The 22,404-nt window shown below is 40.5% G+C and overlaps 1 protein-coding gene across 3 annotated transcripts in view; it reads right to left on the bottom strand.

The window, feature by feature from the left end:
* Window positions 1–452: 452 nt before the first annotated feature.
* The window catches only part of OTUD4 (OTU deubiquitinase 4), a 39,794-nt gene continuing 17,842 nt past the window's right edge, over window positions 453–22,404 (bottom strand). For all 3 annotated transcript variants that reach the window (XM_072976343.1, XM_072976349.1, XM_072976359.1), the window contains exons 8-21: window positions 20,948–21,005; window positions 20,589–20,706; window positions 20,430–20,494; window positions 17,905–17,999; window positions 16,764–16,864; window positions 16,476–16,662; window positions 12,670–12,832; window positions 10,788–10,911; window positions 10,445–10,500; window positions 9,882–9,962; window positions 8,785–8,923; window positions 7,953–8,213; window positions 6,910–6,950; window positions 453–5,465 (exon numbers count right to left, since the gene is read on the bottom strand). In XM_072976343.1, coding sequence (XP_072832444.1) covers window positions 4,254–5,465; window positions 6,910–6,950; window positions 7,953–8,213; window positions 8,785–8,923; window positions 9,882–9,962; window positions 10,445–10,500; window positions 10,788–10,911; window positions 12,670–12,832; window positions 16,476–16,662; window positions 16,764–16,864; window positions 17,905–17,999; window positions 20,430–20,494; window positions 20,589–20,706; window positions 20,948–21,005 — 2,701 coding nt within the window. In that variant the 3' untranslated portion in view covers window positions 453–4,253. The remainder of the gene's footprint in view (window positions 5,466–6,909; window positions 6,951–7,952; window positions 8,214–8,784; window positions 8,924–9,881; window positions 9,963–10,444; window positions 10,501–10,787; window positions 10,912–12,669; window positions 12,833–16,475; window positions 16,663–16,763; window positions 16,865–17,904; window positions 18,000–20,429; window positions 20,495–20,588; window positions 20,707–20,947; window positions 21,006–22,404) is intronic.

The raw sequence follows: 22,404 nt of genomic DNA, 5'->3' as shown, positions 1-22,404 counted from the left end.
TGATGATTTAATGAAGAAATACAACCTTAAGAAACTTGGGTTTTCAAAGTAGTTAAGTATACTTGCTACCTGTTTTCAAATAAAACTTTCAATGATTTGCTTGATCTAACAAATAAAAAAGGCCATTTAGTCTATAAATTATTCTATACATTCCCATTTCACTTAATGAGAACTAGCACTAAAAAGAATCAGAGCAGGTTCAAGTCCAAATTCTACCACTTACTGGTTGCATGTCCCCAGTTTTATTATATAGAGAGTAGGGAAAAGAACAGTGCCTACCTCACAGATTATAAATCCCATGTGGCATTTACTTGCACACTAGATTATTTTCTGATTGGGATAAAAACTATGGAAACCAACTCTTAGTTTTAGAAATTTACTTAAATTCCTCTTAAGATTTATACACTGTATTACTTGGTTAAAACACTAGAACCAAAGAACCACAAGCAGAATCAAGAGACAGAATTTAATATATGCACACAGTTTTATACGTAATGCAGCATCACACCGTGTAGGGCATTTACTCTTATTTTATACATTCAGGTATGTTCGAAACACTTCTTAAGGCTACAAAACAGAACATAGAAAAATAAACAGGAATATATTCAACACTTACAAAAAGTGATATGATAAAGAATATAAAGTACTATTTTCCTTTCAACACTTCAAAAGATGTATATATACTTTTTTTTAACAAGTAACATCACAAATGATCACATCTTCACATGCTTTTAAGTATTATTTGTACTCAGTGTAAGGCTATTATCATTTTTCATACATAAATTTTTCTCTAGCTCTGTAACAATGCAATTTTTAATCCATTCAAGTAAATTCAACCCCAAAGTTGCTGTTTCCCAGCATTAAGACATGCACCCACCCCTCTTCTAGGATTTTCTAAAACTTCTATTTCAGCGGGGAGCAAATAAGTGGGAAATCCCAATCAGTGGGAGAGTAAGTGGCTGATACTAGTAGCAAAACCTTAGTTCTTTGAAACTGACATACTGGTACTGAGCCATTATTAAGAGTTTAAACAAAAACAATAGCATTTAGACACTGAACAGGAAGCAAAATACGGTAAACAGAAATGGTGTAGCCAAATATGCATTCTCTTCAGCTACACCAAAATGGACCTTGCTTAGTACCCATAAGTGAAAGACTAAGGTTACCTCATCTAAAACTGTAGAATAAATGAGGCGTAAATAAATATTGCTAGTTTCTAGGATGGCTGAATGTTTTCTAAACCAGAAATGGCTAGAAAGGAACTTTATTGCACCAAGTCAATCATAAGCAAGTCTGCAGTTCACAGGCATTATTCAACCTTGAGTCACATAGGAAACACACTGCAAGAATATATAGAGTTTGCATCAAATACGTTGTATCACCAGGGAAAACCTACTCCTGCCAGCAAGGCAGGGTCTGAGCTTAGGTCAGCCAGGAAAATGAACATACGGAATAGGAGGAGGACTACACAGATGCTAGCATCCTGCTGCCAACAGGTACACGGAGCAAGAACTGAAGGTACGAGAGGAAATAAACTACAGGAGAAATACACATAATACTAAAAAGGAAAGGGACTGGAATCAAGTTTTAGCAAAAGCAACCAAAACCAAACAAAACAAAAACAGGTGAGCTTTGGTCATTCTAAACATTTGTTCTTCAAAATGTGTATGATCCTAACAGTAAGTTCCATAATTTCCAACTCAAAATACAAGTGATTCCCACTTCTTAACTTTCGCTTTTCTCTGAAACATTTTACCTCCTGTCAGTATACCATATGACTCAGTTAAAATGAAGACGGACAAAAGCTTGCTCGGCCCTACTTTGACCTCAGCCTAAGGCAAAAACCCCTGGACTTACATACTTAAAACAAACCTAAAGGAAAAGAACAAAACTGACCTTCATACAAAGACTGATCATTTTGTAACTAATTATCAAAAGTCAGAGTTCTTTTATTCCAGTGGTCACTGAGGAAAGTACCAACTGCTGAAGTTCTCTTTCTGCACTGTTTCCATCACGTCCTGGAGGTGAGCATGGGAAACAGGAAGCACATACGTGTTTCCTTCAGGAACTGTACAGAGTATTCTGTTACTCAGCTGAGGTAAGACAGAGTGACAGTGAGGGAATAAACAGTATTCTTTCCTGCCCAAGTTTTAAACATTTCCAGAAGAAACCGAGAAGATCAAATCCCAGTCAATAAAACAAAGGACACTGGAAACAGTGACTTCTTTTGGACTCCTGAGATCAAACTTACACTGAACTTTTAAATCTCGTCATTATATCTAAGTGTAATTTTCATAAAAGCATCAAGTTAATCGACTCTACATAGAAAAGCATGAGCTGAAAGTGGAGGACCCCCTAATCTCTTTCCATAACAACTGTTTGATGTTAACTAAGAAAAAATTTGCTTCAGAAGTACCTTCCCCCGTTGTTTGAGCTGAAGAGGTGACAACAGAAATGCCTTTCAACGGGTTCTCTCCAGAATTTTTCTTTTTTCCACACAACCACCCAGTCTTAACAAATTTTTACCTAGCACCATCATAATAAAATGTTATCTTTCAAAGTGCTCTCTAAAATCCTATGTTACAAAACATCTAAACACTAATCACTACTCAAATCAGCAGTTACACAGACGTTAGGTAATTAAAACAACACAGAGGTAAATAACCATTATTACAGTACAGTGGAGATTGACTGAGCCTAGCTGGCATCCAAACATTCCTGTAGGTTATCAGAGAACCCAGAAAACTCATCTGCTTCGGTTTGTCAAATTCAAGTGAATTGTATCTGCTTTTAAAGTAATTTGCTTTAAATTAAAAAAACGAAAGTCTACTTTTGGCTAGGTAATATATTACACATGGCATGCAAAGAGAAATTACAACATTATTTGCATAGCACTCAAACTTCCTGATCAAAAGAGAACATAAAAAAGGGTAGATTTTCACATTGGTATGTACAAATAAGAAATACAAGCTACAGTTATTTTTACACAGTAACACAGATGAACGAATACTGTGTTAATTCAGAGAATCAAGTCTCCAAATGGGAACAGAGTGCAACATGCAAAGGGGACGCCTAGTGAATACTGCAGAGACTGAAGGAAGCGGGACAGAGACGTCACCAGAGGGGCAACAAGCTCTCAGATGCAAAGCAAATCCACTGTCTAGCAGCATCCTCTAGAAAAGAACTCAAAAGTCACAATCATCCTTTTCTGTACAATAGTTCCAGCCGTGACAGATTGAACATGCAAATGTAAAGTGGTACACACAACTGATGGTGCAAAGAGAAAAACAAAACACAGTAACTCTATAGAAACCTGTCAAGCTAAAAAGTTTTTAACAATTCTTCTCACAAAATATTTAAATCTGTCAGTGCATTAGTGTTAAAGTGGCATTAAAAAAACTTCTGCAGTTTTAACAGATGCAGATTATTTTCAAAATGCATAGCATCTACATTTCTTTCGAGTAGGCACCATGATATTTACACCAGTGCTAAGAATTCTTGGTGGGAACAGCCATTTCATTAGATTTCCTGTTACTTCTTAAACATCTATTCTTGTATGCAATCTCAAGTTCAACACTCACTCACCAAAATTCAAAAATATACCCTATGAATATTAAAAGAACTATATACAACATTTCTAAGACACAGGTTAATAGGCTGCCTTATGTGTAATATTAAAGAGAAGACATTATTCAAGTTTGACAGATATTGAGATGAAAGGCCTTTGGGTTGGAAGCATTTCAAAAGACAACAGTGTTTTAGGCTAAGAATTGTTTGAGCCCAGTTTATGACTAAGGCATTGCATAATAAAATATACATTTCTATTTGGTGCAATATTATGTTTTGGAATCTATAGTGTGTCAAATGGTATATTTTTATCACTTTAGTAAACACTATAAAGCACACATTTCCAACATTTGAAATTAAACTTATATAAGGAAAAAACCAAACACTAAATCTATGTTTTATATTAAGCTGTTTATAAAAAATACTTTAACAAACTTATTCTCTACTTTTTATGGGGGCAGTCACCCGATAAATAGATTGTGAACGAAGAAAAATGGCAACACCAGGAATTTACCTGCCTCCTTGAACACATATCCAAAATCTCTTGTCCAGAATGAGAGTGAGGCTAAAGGGGGAGGGGAGGAGAGCGTTCCAATTTGGGTTTTTATTTTAATGTAATTTTTAAAGCCTTCAGAAACATTCCACCTAAGAAAGGGTTTCTGCTCCAGGACACCACAGCAACACCATCAAGTGTGCTGTCCGCGATGGCCGTCTCCCATCCCTGATCTCCTCCTGTCCCCCCGGTACGGCCGACCCCGGACGTTCCGATGGTACTGATAACCCTCATCACGGCTCCTGCTCGGCTGCCCCTTCCAGGACTCCTCGCTCCTGGCGTGCTGATACCCGCCCCGGCCAGCATAGCCCCAGTCGCTTTTGTACTTCCTGCCTCCGTAAGTCTGGTTGTAGAACTGCTTGGATCTCCCACTTCTCAGAATATTCGACACTTCGCTCTCATCCTCCGAACTCTCTTCTTTTGGTCTCTGCACTCTGTTATCCACAGAGTTGGCCCCACTGACCACATCAGCAGCAGTCTTAGGATCTTTCACTTTTTCTGGTTTTTCCTTCAGATTTGGAATGGTCCTTTTAGGCTCAAGTTCAACAGGCACAGTTTCCCTCTCTCTGTTTAAAATCTGAGTGGGAGGATGAGCCTTCCCTTCTGCTCCAGGAGGGATGGAAGCCGACGCCAGGGCTGCCTTGGGCGTCTGAGACGACTGCTCCGCCCGGCCTTCGTGCTTGCTCACACCTGCTTCAGGGAGACAGTGTGTGTCTTCACCTCTGGCCTCCGGAAATTCATCCACTGCAGAAACTGAAGCACATTCTTTTGACAGATCCAGATTTTCCAGGGGCACGTCTAACTCTCCTTTCTCATCAGAGGGCAGAACAACATTCTGCCGCATTACTGGATTTTCTATGAATCCCTGAAAAGGGTACCCATACCAAACGGGAGGAAAGAAAGGAGGGGCGATGGGAACTGGGCCTAAGAACGGATTCGGTCCAAAGGATGGCTGTGGAAACAGGTTCTTGCCGCTTAGTGACTCTTCATATTCAGCATGAAGAAGCTGCCCAGAGTTGTCAGATTCAAGGTCTGCCTGATAAGACAACTGTCCATGACTTTCAGACACCTGAGATGGGGGGATAACCAGAGGTGAAGAAAATGGCGGTGGTCCAATCTCTGCCTGTGGCATCTGACCATTAACGCTGGCCTCGGTCTGCATGGGAAAATGGGCATCCGGACAGGTACAATCACTTTCATTCTGAGCAGAAGGAGCTTCGTGGAACCAAGGATTTTGAGGATACGTAGGGACAGGGACCTTTGGGTACATCCTGCAGGCTGCCAGGTAGGCCTGATGCAGAGGGTACAGGTAAGAATGTGGGGCCCACATTGGACAACTATATGCCTAAAAGAGACAAAAGACAAAACAAAACAAAACAAAACAAAACAGTAAGATAAACTAAAAAGGGGCATCGGGGCAGAAAAGGAGCTTAGAGTGGGCTCGAGGTAAATTTTTCATGCCTGAAAAGACCATGTAAACTGCAGTACAAATACCAGACCACTGTGATATGCAACACAAAAAGGAATTACAAGATTAAGTCACTGCTCAAGACTCCATTCCTCGTTCCTATCCTGAAACCAACCCAACGTCCTGACACAGAGGTCCAATAAAAGATAAAATAATGAACCCACAAATTAATCATGATCATGAATTCCATACTTTAGATACAATTGCATAGAAATAATCTAGGGTGATGCAGACCGCAAGAACCACCACCATCAAGCAAGCACTTGGCCTCCAACTTCTGTATCTCCATCACGGGCTTTTTGCCTTGACCTGCGTTTGTGTTCTGGCTCTGCCACTAACTCTTCGTGTGACCCCATGCCAACTTGTTACCTAGCCTGGATCTACCAGAAAACCGCTGGTATGGGAGTGGATGATTCCCCAACAGTAGGACTCCACAGTCCTAGGAGCCCCTGAAACACTCCATCTGCAAGGATCAAAGTTAGACCTCTGGTCACAGAAAGGTAAATACTGAAAATGAAATACTCCAAATCTTTCCCCTGCAAAAGGTTCAGCTAAACACCAAAACACAAAGACAAATTTACCAGTTAACTGACTAACCAACCAACTAGCTACACCCAGTGTTAACTAGATAAACATAAAACCATGCAATGAATGCAATAGATGGGGAATTAAACAAGTCTCCTTTTATGAATTAGTCAGTAGGCTACACTAGGGCACTTAATTTCAAATTTCAACGGCCTAGAATCCACAGAAATGAATCCAGGACAGGAGACGACACCACACTGACAAGAACGGAGCTCTCCAGTCTCCGTCTAAGAGACGCCACCTCCAGGCTGACCACCTGCCACAGGGACCTCTCTGCCAGTGAGTTCCGCCTTCCACAGGAGCACCTTCACCTGTGACCTCCTTTCAACAACTGAGGCATCATCCCGTAAATGAAACAAGCCAGGCTCAGACACACAGAATGATCTGCCCGGGGCCGCACAGCTAAACCGGGCAGGAGCCCAACTCCAAACCCAGACCTCTCACTTAATTCCTTGCAGAGACGCTTCCACTAGGCTGTTTCCAGAACACAGTCACAGGGCTAAACCACTGCCAATTAAAGGGAAAAGCAAGCAAATACTGGAGCCTCAACAACCACCAAAACAACAATAACAACAACAAAAACTCCACAACACGGATAATGCTAGTTCTTAAAATAATGAGATTGAGTAAGCCTTAGGTTATTGGCCGACAGTAAGAATTACGAGCATATTTAAACTGTGATAATTTTAAACAGTGTTAACTTAAAAATAACTTAAAAATGATAGAATGTAAATACCTTTACACCGAGATTGAAGAAGAATCGAAGAATGTTCTTATCTGAAAATAAGTAACACAGTAATCACTCACTAAAATTATACATTCAAAAAGCTTTTTTCATTATCCTCAAATGACATACACAGTTCTAAAGTTAATTTTGCCTACTTGAATTGCTTTCTCTAGCCTGTAATATAAAACATAGATTAAAAACTGTAATCTAACCAAAACCAGGCTCCATTATTGTAGGGTAACACCAGGTTCAATATGCTTTATCTATGCTGACATTCAAGTTCCCAAAATGGCTTAAAATGAGATTTTGATATGATTAAATCTGTGCAAAGAAAACTCAGGTGTTCACTGTATTTCTTTTTCAGCTTCTTTGTGGAGTTTAAAACATTATGAAATAAAGATGTTGGGGGATAAGGGTGAAAATCAGCATAAACCTAACTCATGAATGAGATTAGCCCAGACACTCACTTGACATTAGCCAGTTACCCCAAGATTCAAGCATCAAACCACTGACTAATAAAACAAAATTATCCACAAAAATCCAGGTAAAGAGCACACGAGCCCCTGCATTACGCTTTCAGCTGTTCTACAGATAGGAAATCTTGCAAAGTAAAATTTTAAAAAATGTTTAAAGAATCCTTAAAAAATACATTATTGCATGTACTACCACAACAGCTATTACATATTATATTCATTCTCTTCTGTAATTTTTTCATAAAGTGTAACGTAATGAATATGAGCAGTTCCAAAAACCAAACACTGATGTGAAAACTCAGTAATGTTTAGTTATTAAGATTTAATTCAAAATGGATTCAAGCTGTTTTTGAAAAAAATGACACCAGGGCCAGAGGTAGTTACTAAACATACAAAATACTCCAATCAAACAGGAGCTGGAACTGGAGAGAGTGAATGACCAGCCAGACCTCTGCTGTCCTCCCCAAGCAGTCCTTCGGCTTACTCAGCAACATGATCTCTGACCTCTACTTACATTTCCCACCGCACCTGCTTCAGTACTTGATGATAAATCAACCTGCACTTGGAGAAGGGCCTCACCTTTAGGCAGGTCCTCCCCAGTGTGACACAGTGAGTAAGGTGGTGCAATGGCTCGATCTCCCTTTTCATTACAAGGAAACCCAGGATAGAGTGGGTCTTGGTAAAGGCTCAGCGTCTGAGGCAAAGGCATCAAGGGCTGGTTCACGGCTTGTATTGACACAGGAACTGGAGAGGGTGTTAAGTGAGCTTGGGACACAGCAGAATCAGGTCCAGTGGTCAGAGTCTGTGTCACTGACAAAACGGGAATTGGAGCAGGGACACCTACAGAAGAGAGGGAGAGGAATCGGAAGACTATAAACAGGCAAAAATAATTGTTTTACAAATGTAACTTCACATTAAGCTAAAAAATAAAGAATGGTATACAATTATAGAGCTGGTAACAAGGTGTGGACCTAAGCGATCTAAAGTACCTCTTACATCAACCAAGGAGTCTCCTGGAAACACAGGAGGAAATGAGCTCAGAAAACGAGCTTTGAATCAGTGCCTTCTAATAACAGCTCGTATGAACAGTGTAAGACACAGAGCCTGGCAAAGGGCTCAATGGGGGCCCCCCGAGAGCTGGTCCGGGGTCAGGGAAGTGGGGAGACTGTGCTGTCTTGCTCCCAAGACTGAGGGCCTATTTCGGATGAGTACTAAATGAACCCAGCCCTTCCCCACTGGAAGCAGCGCAGCACAGCAAAGCGCAGCACAGCGCAGCGCAGAGGACCACAGGAAGCTCTGTGTTGGCTTCCCACACCGCCTGCTCTGAGGCCAAGCTCACACTCAAGAATCTGAAGTCTCTGACTTGGAAGGCATCACAGGTTGGTTCAAATTTTTAAAATTCTTATCTAACCTGTTGGTCCAAAAGTTGTCGATTCGCTTGGCCAGGCTGGCACAGTGGCTGGTAGAGAAGGCACCGCAGGAGTTAGATGTACCTCGGGAGACACTAGAAGGGGAGCTGGACTTGACAAAGACACGTGTTCTGCTGGCTTCTTCAAGAAGACAGGGTGGAAAAAGACAACAGTTCATTTTGCTTAACACTCACTTAACCGTCAAATGTACCTTGAGTTGCCTGCCTTCTATATATACAACTGCATTTTCTATAAATGGTCTTTCTGAAGTCTAAAACATAAGAGAAAAAAACACAGTAACTGAAACTTCCACACAAATAAATTTGATCCTAACCAGGGATTGCCCACTGAAAGTCACAGAAGTCACTGGCAAGGTTAGAAACAAACTGAAGCAAACAACACAATGCTTTTAAGCCAAGGAAGCAAAATCCCTGAAATCACCTTGAAATCCATGAATTATTTAGAATAGCTCCTCACACAAAGAGATAACATCAAACTATATGCTTTCTACCCAACATGAAGGATGTTAGCTGAAACGCACGGCTAAGAACTTTCTCTGCTCCTGTACTCGACTAGCAACCAAAATGTCTGCTAGAACTTGGGTCCCTTCACCATCAAATCTGTAAATAGGCGGGACTGCATTTTAGATGTGTTTTTGTAGTCTCTTTAATCATTAAATTCCCTCTCTTCTAGGAAATAATAGTTAAGAATGCAGACAACTCTTTGAAATCAAGTAGAAATTTATAATTTCCCTTCAAAAATCTGATTTTTCAAGCCAACCCACCACAAAGGTTGATACAAGGTACCAAATATAAACTTATTCAAAGTCAATTCAGAAGAATGGCTTCTGTGTCCAGAAAGTAGTGATTACAAAAATAACATTACATTAAAACTGAGAACATTCTAGACTAACAGCAGAATTACACTATAATCATAACTGCATCCAAATGTTGATACTGGAATAAATTCTTCCATCTCCTTTATTTTGTTTTTGTTTTTGTTTTTTTAAGTTTTTTTGTTTGTTTTTAAACGATCATACAAAAGAGTTAAGAAACCCAGAAAATGAAGCATTTAATGTCAAATGCAACAGTGCACTTACTTGTTCTGCAGGAGGTGGGCACTCTAATTTCTTTGACTTTGATGGTGATGAAATCCTTGAACATTTATCATTGCTAATATTCTTTGGAAGGAAAAAGAAAAAAAAAAGGGTAATTTTATATTTCAAAGACCCACATTCTAGGGTAACCACGGTTGCCCTGACAATTCGCCCTCCCTGCATCTGACTGAACCCTCACATGAGTGAGTATTTTTTCAATTGTATCTGGTCTTCAACAGATTTTGCCTGCACATCTTTATCATATCAAACTACTGGGCAGTTTTCACTGGGTGCATGGTTTCAAACAGCACTTTTCCTTTAAAAAATCTCAAATCTACTAGAGAGTAATGGAAAGTAAGCTACCTTCCACCAATCCAGATAGGTCCAAATGTACTCAAGAGGAAACGGTCATCATTTGTGAGTGAATTCTCCTCAGGGACTGTTTCTTCCCGCTTTTCTATTTCCCTAACACTTTGTTACAAAGTGATGACATCACCCGCACCTTCTACATTACCACAGCGGTAAGGAAAGAAGAAAAGGATGCAATAACTATTTAAAAGCTTTACCTCCAGCGTGCCTGGCTCAGGTTTTTTATCCAAGGGAACATGTCCATGGACAGAATCTATAACAGATCAAGACCAAAAAGACCACGTCAGCCACTAGCCAGGTGTGAGGAAAGAACAACAAAATGTGGAGACGGAGAAAACTAAGAGCACCACCTGAAGCGTGTTCAGTCAGTGAACAGTACGGTTTTCAGAATAACACAACATGCTTGCTTTGCTTCTCTGTAACAGCGAGACGTGACAATGAACTGCTTAAGCACTTAAGAAGCAAGCTCTTTTCCCCATATATGACTTTAAACCCGAAGCAGACCTGAAGCACCCGCCTTCAGATGATGCGATGGCGTACCTTTATCTTTCCGCTCTTCGGGATCCGTCCTCCGTCTGCCTCCTTTTCTATCGCTCACGTGGGATGACTTTCTCTGGATACCCGGGTTGCTACTCGGAGAAGCTGACTGACTGACTGCTGAGCTCTTTAAAAAAAAAAAAAACAAAACCCAACACTTTGTGCTGAAGATTTACCCACAAATACACGAACAAAAGTCTTCTAGTTAATCTTACTCATAAAACATCTGACTGAAAATCTCAAAATTCACAGCCTTGTTGTTTATACTTCCAAAACCACAAAAAACAGGACCTAGGGTTCATATCATATACTCTGTAAATTGGCTTATTAGGCAATCAGACACTCGGCCTAAACTAGAAATAAGACTTCTTCAAGTCACCATGTTTCAGGAAGCCACCCTGACCAAACCTTCAGCCTGCGACTTACCCTCCATTCTCACAAAGAACAGCACCCTCCACACCAGCCTTCACAGGCAGCCCTCGCACAGCCACAGTCCTTGGTGGGGAAAAAGCCCCAAGTGCAAACTGGCAGTGCCCTACAGGGCACTAGGACTCCTATTGCTGAAATGCTACTGACCGTCAGCAAATCACCCAAGCTCTGGTGCAACACAGGGACTGGAGTGAGGCAGGCTGTTCGGCTGAACTATCACTGCAGGTCCCTTCCTCTTTAACACTCTCCGGGTAAACGCTGCACGCGGCTGAGAAAAGAACCTCAGCCCTCTGTGCCGGGAGTTTTCCGAAGACAAACCTGAGTCACTGTCAAGTCCAAGACAGGATCAAACGCCTATCTAAAAACAGTGAGTTATGAAGGCTCCATTTTAACAATCAAAAAATCTCAGGATTTATTTCAACATTACAGTTGTTTCATTCACTAAATGAAAAAAGGATATAAAGCTATGAGTAGAAGCTTAAATGCTTTGTAATTTTTATTATCTAAATATAATGGGAAAATAACCTATATCACAGAGAAAAATATACTTAAAATACAGGCCATGCCTAATTCACATATGGATTTGGGCACTTTTTCCAGTAACTCCTTAGCTCTAACCTCTGTGCCAGCTGTTTTCAACTGAGCATCTCACACCTCTGAAGGATTCCAGAGACCAGAGGACAGAGAACTGGGTGTGGGGGCACTTTAATGTTTTATACTGGTAAACTGGGTAGCCCCCTGAAACATTCAATTCTGTTTGCTCAATCCACTGTTAAGAAAGTGTTCCAACCACCACTCTGCATCTCAGGTCACTTGGTTCCACTTACCAATACATCTAAGACCACAGGCACAGGACTCCCAGCACCCCAGCCCGAATTAATTACCTTGCCCTGTGCTGCCAATGACCCCTCCTCACAGAGCACTTACGTCACTCTACACGAGGACTGTTCTCCCTTCTGACTCCCGTAAAAGGAATCAGAAACCTAAAGGGAGAGAACACTTATCTCACCAGAGAAGCATCCCTCAGCCCAGGCCTGCCACCCGGACAAGAGCAGCGCCACAGGACGGCATGGACCACCGTCCCCGCCAGTGCCCGTGCTGTCCTGTCTGCACGTGTGAGGCTGCTCTTCCTGGGCCCTGGTATGCTTAGTAAGGAACACTGAAAACGAGTTTCCTGATTTTGCAGACATACCTTATTAAATGAATCGTGAAACTCCAATGCTCGTTACTGTCTCTCGCAAAAAACAAACGAGTTTCAGTTCAAAAGTAAATACTAAACTTGAAGTGAGATAACCAGTTCACTTGCCTCAACTCTGCCACAACTAGTAATAACCTTAGACCGGATCGTCCTCGTGAAAATGAAAAGAGGGGCAACTGCACGATCTTCAAGGTGTCTTTCAACTCAGGGAGACTTCTGAAGGATAATGTTTAAATTAAAACCCTTTTATATACATACGGAAAGGGCCGGGAAAGCCTGTTCATCTCTGTTCTGAATTTCATAGAGTAACCGAGATTCCTCTATAGCTTGTTTCTCTCTGCGCTCTTCCGGAGAGAGGCCGAAATAGTTAGATTCTCGAATCATGGGGTCAAAATCCTCCGCTCTCTCACGATCAGGTTTTCTGTCAAATAAAATACTCTTGTCACACACAAAAAAAACCCCAAAATGCATAGAGTTCCTAAAAAGAAAAAATGTATTAGGTACCTAAAAATTGTTTTTAAAACTTTTTTGCAATACAATATTTGACACAGTAACATTACAGAACTTCTGGCTGCCTGATTAATTAATTTTCAGCAAACGGCAGCGCCTGGAGCACTAGGCTACATTTCACAGTCAAGAAAATATACTTACAATGGGGGGAAGGCGTGGGGGAAGGAAAAAAAAAGGAGAAAAACAACTCATTTCCAAGTGATACAGAAATCAGAGAGTTTTTTTTCTTTTCATGAGGGCATAAATGTGAGCACTATATATATTTTCTTTATGCCATTCTCCAGGACTTTCACAAGAATTCTCTTTCAAAGGAAAGGGAAAGTTACTAGTTTAGGCCTCAAAAGCATCCTCATTTTCCATTCTAAGTAAAGGGCAATGTTCAAAGGAGACACCAGGACCACCCTCTTCCTTTTTAAAGACAGTACCATGGGAAACTGAAACCTGAAAAGAAGAAGAAACGTACCAGGCTAGCTACTAATTGCCCAGATAAAATTACTGTCATTTCAATATAATTTTGGTTAAAGAAGAATGACAAGAAGTTCACGAATAGAGTTTAGTCACCTGTAACGCAACCCTGATTTTTTTTAAGGCTTGTAACTATTATAGGCAACATGAGCACTATGTTTCTACCATGTCTCACAGTTCCACAGCAGTGGGAAATGAAAATCCAAAACCTACAGGAAAAATATATTGTCACAATACAAGAGAGAATTCCAATGGGGCAGATGGAAACCCCAGAGTACTGGGGGGAATAAACAGGGGAGCAAACCTGGACCCTCAATCTTAGACCAGTCCTTCCCAAACCCCAATGGTGGGAGACTCCAAAGACGACTCAGCAAGTGCCAGCAGTGTCTGGAAAGTTAACACTCCCTCCCCAATGTGCCCCACCACCCAAAGGTGCCTACCGCTCCTCACCCGCCAGAGCCAAATCCTTCCCACCTGTGTCTACCTAGAGAGCACAGACACCACCACCACTCTCAGCACCCGCATAATGAAAGCACGCGTGGAATCCTGCTTGGTTTCGGTCATTATTTTGTTTCCTTTTCTCCAAAAAGACAGTATCAGTGAGGATATCAATGAGAAAGAAATGAAAAAATGAGAGGTCATGAAGGGCTCATGCCCAACATTACAGCTCTTTCATTCTGTAATAAGAATTCAAAACTGATGTGTTAGATATTAGAAATGAAGCCAAGATGAATTCTAATGGTCTTAAACAATTGGGGGTATTAGCTGCACAATTCTAAATTTTGACTAAAACTTTTTAAAATCTTACTTTAAATATTCAGTCAGTAGTCTCTAAATGTGTTTGAATACACTAGTCAAATCCATGCTCACACCCACAGTGTGGAGCAAGCACAACTAGGTTCTATGGAGTCTGTCACAAGGTCAGAAATTCTCCAAAGCTTCACGTCTACGCACTACCCATTGCCTCCTGCCGTCCAGTGCTTTAATACACCAGGTCGTATACAGCCACCACGGAAACGAGAAAAGGATCACATCTGTCTGCTACTCCAATTCCTAACAGACTGGATGCAATACTAGAAACACACTGGATATAAATCAGTTTGTGGTAAACAAAAGTGTATTTAAATTAGCCATTTAGTAATCTGTATTTTGTTTCTTAAAACTTTAAGACACTAAAGAGCATCCTTGTGTTCAAGAGAAAAAAATGCTTTTCTAGCCTATTTAAAAAATGAGAATTTTATTTTAAGAAAAAAATCTCATTTTTGTCTATGACCTTTCTACATTTACTTCAAATTTTTAGGTTTCCAAAGTTAATATTCATAATAAATTATTCCTCTTAGATACTTTGCCTGTACTGGATAAGCTACCACCAGATGCTAGTGGAGTCTGGTCAATGTCCAAACATCAGACTTTAGCCACAACTAGCTGATTTACAACATAATTCTGTGTGCTGCATGTGCCAAGACCCTGACTCCTCTGTACCCAGGCTGTACTCAGGGTTGTTTGTGGTGGCCAGCCTTGACGGATGAGGTCATCCTTTCTTCTGACTGATGTTTAATCACTTGTTCTCATTAGAACTTTCAGAAAACTGGATTATGAACACACATGTGTTTTTTACACATATATGAAGTATCCCAGGCAAGGATACAGAAGAATCTGTTAAAACACTGGATGCCTCTGCAGAAGGAAACGATACCTCTGGCAAAACAGAGATAGGAAGGAATTACCAGAATAAACTGAATGTTTTGAATTTTAAACAGTATCAATTAATTTCCTACCCTAAATAGTTTGTTCAATAAAAAAGAAAAATGTAATCTGTTATAAACTGAATGTTCAAGTCTTGACCCCAGGTATCTGTGCGGACTTTACTTTTATGTAGGGTCCTTGCAGAAGCAACCACACTAAGATGAGGTCATCCTGGAGCAGGGTGGGCCCTAAGTCCACCGTGACTGACACAGACACGCAAGGAGAACAGCACATGACAACGGGGACAGAGACTGGAGTCGTGCACCTACATACAAGCCAGGGAACGCCAAGGACTGCAGACAACAGCAAAAGCAGGGGAGGGGACAGACTCTTCCCCAGAGCCTTCAGAGAGCACGGCCCTGCTGACACCTTGACCGCAAACATCCAGTCTCCAGAACCGCGAGAGAATGATGCCTGCTGTTTTACGCCAGTCGTAGTACCCCACAAACCTAGGAAACTACACCACACTGGTAACACGTCAGCCTAAGAACCTACAACTTTGTCTTGAAGATGTAACATAAACTATCCTTAACAACAAAATGTTAAATACACTCCCAAGAAAGGGGAATGCCCACATGCCAGAAATAAAGGAACTAAAAACCGGAGCCTGGCAAGTTCCAACTATTGAGACAACTGGGGAGAGGGAGCCTGGATGGGGAAGGTACTGGTCACAGTAACCCAGGAGGCCTCCAGCACCCACAGGAGACACGGCCAAGCCTGCATGAATTACACCAACCTACAGCCTCATTCAGTGTTAAGACACATTACCACAAACAATCCAGACTTACGAAAACAAAGTAAGCCAACCACTCAGGTTAGTTTACGTTCCTTTATGAAGGGGAACATCCTCACTTTGCAAGGAATTAGGAATACAATTTGGAATTCAGTCTTTAACACACTACAAGCCACCAGAAAACTTACTAAGTGCCAGGATAAGGTCTAGGATAAAAGCTCCTAAATCATTTGAAAAAAATTATTCAAAAATAAAGATAGAGATGGCTTACCCTTCAAAATTCCTCTAATTTGTTTAAAGAGAATGACAAAGAACTGAAATCTTCACATGGTACTTCATCAACAATACTTTTAACACTGATGCTACAGACAAGTATATGAACAAAGAGTTGTAACTAAACACATGTAACATGGCAAATAAAAGAAAAGCTCCTCACTTAATTTCTTTTTATTTTTCTTTTTTAGGTGGGGGAGGTAATTAGGTTTACTTACTCATTTTTTAATGGAGGTACTGGGGATGGAACCCAGGACCTCAGGCAGGCACTCTGCCACTGAGCTCTACCCTCCCCACCTCAGTTAATTTCTCATTGTCTTGCATTCAAGAAGGGTACCTTATGATCTGTGAGGGTGTCCTGCTCAAACTTCTGTGCTCGCTGGCAGGCTTCTGAGGCTGCGACCCTGCGGGGTGGCTGGAGGCAGCGTGCGGTCTCACCCCCGAAGGGTGCTGCAGCCGAGGAGGTAGTGCGGCCGGGGCTTTCGTTGGCTTGCTTGGGGTCTTTGGCCCTCTGTAATCAATGTCTGTGACAAGAAGCCAAAAATATCTCATCGTTTTCCTATTATGACCACCCCAAGTACTTATCACCCCTTTCCCAAGAAACAGTAACTTGATGTGCTCCTACCAGAATGGAAATTTTGTCCGGAAGGAAGTTTTTTCATCTTCTTCCCTGACACTGTGTTCCAGCTTTCTGAGGGAGGTGGTTTGAGGTTCTTCGGTGAGTGTCTTTAAAATGAAATAAATAAACTTGCAGTAATTTAAAGTACTCCAGTAAGAATACCCACTTAAGTACTGTGCATACTTAAGAAAATATTTTTTCAATTTACATAAAAAAGAATTCCCAGTTTTAGTTCTTATATAAAAAACAAACTAAAGTACAAAGCATTTAGCAATCCAAATGTAATTCTAATCAAATAAGGTGTCGCACAGCAAAAGCATATTTTCTAACCTAAAAGAACAGAAGACTAAACGGCCATAATCACAATCTAAGCACAAAATTAAATAAACGGGAGATTATTATCCATTAGACATGACGACAGGACTGCAGCCAAGATGGGGGAGGGAGGAGTCCTTTCTGTGTTATCTACGCGTCTACAAGAAATGGTGTGATGTCTGGGATACGCTTGCAAAAATTCCAATTTCATTCCCATTTTTTTTTAAGGGTTAGGCAGAAGAGATTAGAAAAGACCGCCAAACCACTATTTGCTGCTAAAATAGGGTGACAGTCACACTAGGGTTCACTGCAATGTCCTCCTTACATGTGTGTATGTCTGAAATTTTCCATAGTGAAGTCTAGGTATGATCTACTACCCTTTCCTCTAATAAAGGCAGCAGTAGCTGAAACAAAAGTTGCTCTAAAGTAACACTGCTTAACAGAAAGCGCTTTACTCCTCCTCCTGACAATCATTTACTAAAAACTACAGGCAGGGCAGCAATGAACGAAATTAGAAATGAGTATGGTCTCTGTCCTCCAAAGCTCCTACTTTATAGTTACAACAGAATCAATTTCCCAAATTGCCTTTGAGAAGAATGGCACACTTTAAACAGTATGCAACAAATATTTTTATTTAAAATACGTTAAGGCACAAACCACTAAATCTGTACTCAAACTAGTTTTCCAAAAGATCTAAACAAATATATTTTCTATACACTGGCAGTATCTTTAACTGAATTTGCAAATACACAGGGCCATTTAGAAATGCTCTTGATTACATGAGGCTAAATGGAAGAGACCGTGAATGCCTTAGCTGAAGAGCAATACATACTTCTTTCCAAGTTCCTCGACCAAAACTGGTCCGTTCTCAGAGTGAACCCCTTGAAAGTCTGAATTAGGAAATTTTCCATTGTGATCCAACCTCACCTGTTGAACAATTGCACAAAGAAAAATCAGTCACCTGATTCTTTCGCATTAATGATCAGTTTCCAAATTGTTATTTCATTTTCAACTAAAGAGAAAATGAACATACATTGTTGAAAGCAAAACTAAGTTCAAAAGGGTGCCTGATATTATCTCTGACCTCCGTGACCTATGTACCTCTATCAATACTCCTTTGGTTTACTCTTTCAAACTTTTTCTAAATTGTCCTGGCTCTGAAGGCAGGCTGTGGCCCCACAAACACCAGGATTCCAGGCCCGGCGTTTCTTCTTACCAGCAATATGACCTTGAGCAAGTTCCTCATGTCATGCTTCAGTGTCCTCAGATACAAGATGGGACTAATAATAGTACCTACATCAGAGGACCCACAGAGATGGAGTGAGGTACATATGACACATATAACGGACACCAGCTTGCAAACGGCAACAACTCCACAAAGGAGGGCGACTATTATTAAAATTCCTATTGTCATCTCATTTTTCCAATATTTAAATATTTTAACACGTAACTGTGACCTTTTTTCTCCTTACAGATAGGTCCATCATCTCTTCTCTAACATACAGCTGGTTACTACACAATAGCAAATCATCAAGACAGAAGAATAAGCCTTTGGGTTTCCTATAGTCAAAGGGCACACACAGAACAGCGCACTGCCAGTCACTGCACTAGGAGCCCAATGTATGCAGCCCTGTCTGAAGTAACCTCCTATTTTATCCATACAGTCTCCCTTGGAATCCGTGGGGGACCGGGTTCCAGGACCCCTGAAAATACCACAACTCCCCGGGTACTCGAGTGCCTGACGTAAAATGGCCCAGCACGCTCGGCCCTCCACGTCCGCCGGCGCGGGGGACGGCCAACTGCAGATGACGGCCCTCAAGCGGAGCTTTCACTCTTCATCAGCCACAGCAGGACCCTGCCTTCCTCTCTTCAACAGTTTTACCATAAAAAAATTTTTCTGAAGCTAATTTTTATTAAAAGTTTAAACTACACTTTACATGCTTGAGTAAATAAAAGTCACCTTTGAGTCACAACAGACTCCTAATAAAATTTCAATTAACTTTTATCCAAGTGAAATAGTCAAGTAGTAGAAATAGAAACAAAATACTCTAAAAAGGAAAAAATTAAAACAAGTATCTGCTTAATCATCTACCTTATACAGCATCTGTTTTATAGAAGCAATTGCAACCTGAAAGGAAATACACCTGATTTAAAGTAATGAGTAACACACTTTCAGCGATGCAGCATAAATAAGCAAACTTCTCTTCCCTACTAAGCAGGGAGAGGGAGGGAGGGGAACCGCAAGCCCTGGATTTACTCATCTCTCTTCTTCTCTTCCAAGTTTCCCAAATCAATATAGTAAAAGACCGCGCAATTCTGTCCTGTGACTAGAGCACATTTCTGACAATCCTGTAGGGAAGAACCTAAATGAATCATACCCTCTTCTTCCTGTCCTTTCAACTACCCCAGAATCAGAACACTATTAAAGCTTTTAAGGTAAAGCCAGTCACGGAAACCCCAGATATAAGCCTGGTCAATCAGAGACTTTCCACAGACCACTTTATCACAGAGGAAATGAGTGTTTCCTCCCCAAGTCAAGAAGAAATGTTTGTCAATGGCTATTTTAAAATAGTTTTTAAAAGATAACATTTTTTGAGGGAAACCATTTTTGATGAAAATTCTCTTATAAATAACAATATTTTTGTGTGTGGGGAGGGTTGTTTTTGTTTTAGAAAGAGTAATATTTTTTCATAAAAGTTTCTCTAGTCTTGGCATTACTGATACTTTAGACCAGGTAATTCTTTGCCAGGGCGGGGGGGTGGGGGTGGTGGTCCTGTCCCAGCCTCTACCCACCAAAACAGCATCTTCCCAGCTGTAACAAAAAAAATGCCCACAGACACTGCCAAGTGGGAGGCAGGGGTACAAAATCACACGAAGTGAGAAGCGCTGACCTAACGCAGCTTTCCCCTGTAACACCCAGCTGCTTCAGTCCGGAGCAGTAGCTTATTCAAAGGCAATGGCAAAGCTCTTTATTATTCACTTCCCTTTCTCAGTCCAACAAAAATATTATGTTTTTATCAAAACCTTCCAGAATGACTTACATATACCAAACTGATCTATAATGTCAATTTCAGTAAATTATTTGCCAACTGTGATGAAAAATCTAAAAACCTAAAATGTTATTTTTTACTCCTTTGAAGCAAGTGGTATCAAAGACTGAACTGTTTTACAGACCATGTGATGGGATGCCATGGTTTTAGATGCATATGGTTTTGGTAATGCATTCAAAAGCTATACATTTCTAACTATTAAAACGCTTACATGATAAAATGCAGTCTGAAATTCCAAATTAACAACACATACAAACTTGGGCAAGACTTCAAGCAAAATCTTTTCTTCCTCTATATAATCACTTACTTGGCATTTATCTCCAACTTCATACTGTAAGCCAGCAGCAATGGAATAATCATGTTTTTGTTGAGCTGTAAACAATATCAGTACAGTATCAAGTTGACTTAATCATTTTCAAATACCACAAAGCAAATTTATGGAAAATACACAGATTTTTAAACTCACCTTGTTTAGACTTCAGCCAAATTTCATATTCCACATTTCTATAGACTGCTGGATTGAGTGACTTAAGAACCTTTCTAGACAAAGGAAGGCTAGGAGAGTTCCCATTGTTTTTCGGGTGCTAAATAAACAAAGCCAGGAAGTCCAATGAACACAGAAATGCTCTTAAAACATGTCTGAGATACGTATAAGAGTAAAATCAAATAAAGAAGTAAACTTTAAAAATTAGGAAGTCACCAAAAAAAGTCTTACTAGTAGATGATCCTGACTCTATTGAAAATGTACCAGAAAAGAGAAAAAAAAATTAAATTCATATGCTTCTTATATTGAAGAACTAGTTAAAACCATTTAAAAAAAAATACCTGATCACTTGACAAAGCTTTAAATCCATTCACATCATTAGCAGTGGTAGCTGTACTCCTACAAAAGAAGCATAGCCATCATTAGGAGTACAAAAATGTTTGCACGCAATTACCTTATTCTAAGCTCACATAAAAAATCTCAAAGTCAGAGTTATATCCCAAAAAGTCACAGCTATATTCCAATGAGCTCAAACAAGTTTAGAATAAGTGAGCATATATACATGTACATGTGTGTATGTGTATATGTATATATGTCAAAGAATTTTACCAGTAATTCTTACTGACTCAATCATCAAAAAGACAAAACCACAAAAAATATGAAATTTGGGGGAGCAGAATCAACGAATGTATGAAACATTCAATGTAAAAATTTCCTTTCAAAATATAGATGAGGCTCCACTGAACAAAATAATTCACTACAACAGGATAAGACAATCTAGTGAGAATAGACACAAACTAAGTAAGTAATCAGTATGGAAAACGCTGATAAGTGCTTTAGGGGGAAAAAGATAGGAAAAACAGTGTTGAGACTTAGGCTAAAAAAAAAAAAGGATGAGCAAAGGACTTGCTGAGATGTCTTTCTAAATAAAGATTTAAAGGTGATGGGACAGCAAACCATATGGCTGCTGCAAGCAGAGGGGACAGGAGATGCAAGGACCTTGGGGAAGCCAAGAGGCTGGTGAGGCTGGTCAGAGTGATGGCAGGTCGAGTGGGTGATGAGGTGAGAGGTTACCTACAGTCTTCCGTCCTACAATTCCTCCTCATTAATAAATCAATCTCTAGTCTTCAGGACAATCTCCAAACCTATACCCTTAAATGCAGCAATATGTAAGAGACCCCAAGTATCCAGAGTCTAGACTAAAGAGCACCCTAACTTTCAAAACTTCAGGACTGACCAATATGAATGTGAAAAGAATCCAGGCACAAGAGCACAGCGACATCCTGGGTCTTTCCTCCTTGTTACCACACGTGTGCCTACCTATCCTGCCATGATCAGGCAGCATTCTTCCCTAACTGAAGTTCTGTCTTCCCCAAGCCAGCCACAACACAAGTAAAAAGAAATCTTAATAATGCAGTGAAAAGTTTATTTAAAAGGCTTCCACGTTCCAAGGGCCACAATAACGCAATATAAAAAGGAAAACAGCATTACAATGAGCTCAGCATCCCTGATAAACTTCTCCAACTTACTAGCCTCTACTCCACACTACACCCACCTCAGCTGCCAGCTGCCAGCTGCCATCCCAGACCCAACTGTTGCTAAAACTATCAGGAGCAGCAACCAAAGGGCGTGTGCTGGAAGTGCCGCCACACCAAATAAAGGTAATAAGTTAAAACAAGCTAGTCACTCATTCTCTCTCCCAACTTCCCCTATGTTCAATGACTTGCCTTAATCATACCAGGTGCCTGGAGAAAACCACTGAGCAGAATTTCCATCTGCACAAAGTTAATTAGGCGAT

The sequence above is a fragment of the Vicugna pacos genome, chromosome 2, assembly GCF_048564905.1.
Source record: "Vicugna pacos chromosome 2, VicPac4, whole genome shotgun sequence".
In the NCBI taxonomy this organism is placed as follows: domain Eukaryota; kingdom Metazoa; phylum Chordata; class Mammalia; order Artiodactyla; family Camelidae; genus Vicugna; species Vicugna pacos.
The sequence above is the reverse complement of the archived record's forward strand: the minus strand, read 5'-3'. Positions and strand labels throughout refer to the sequence as shown.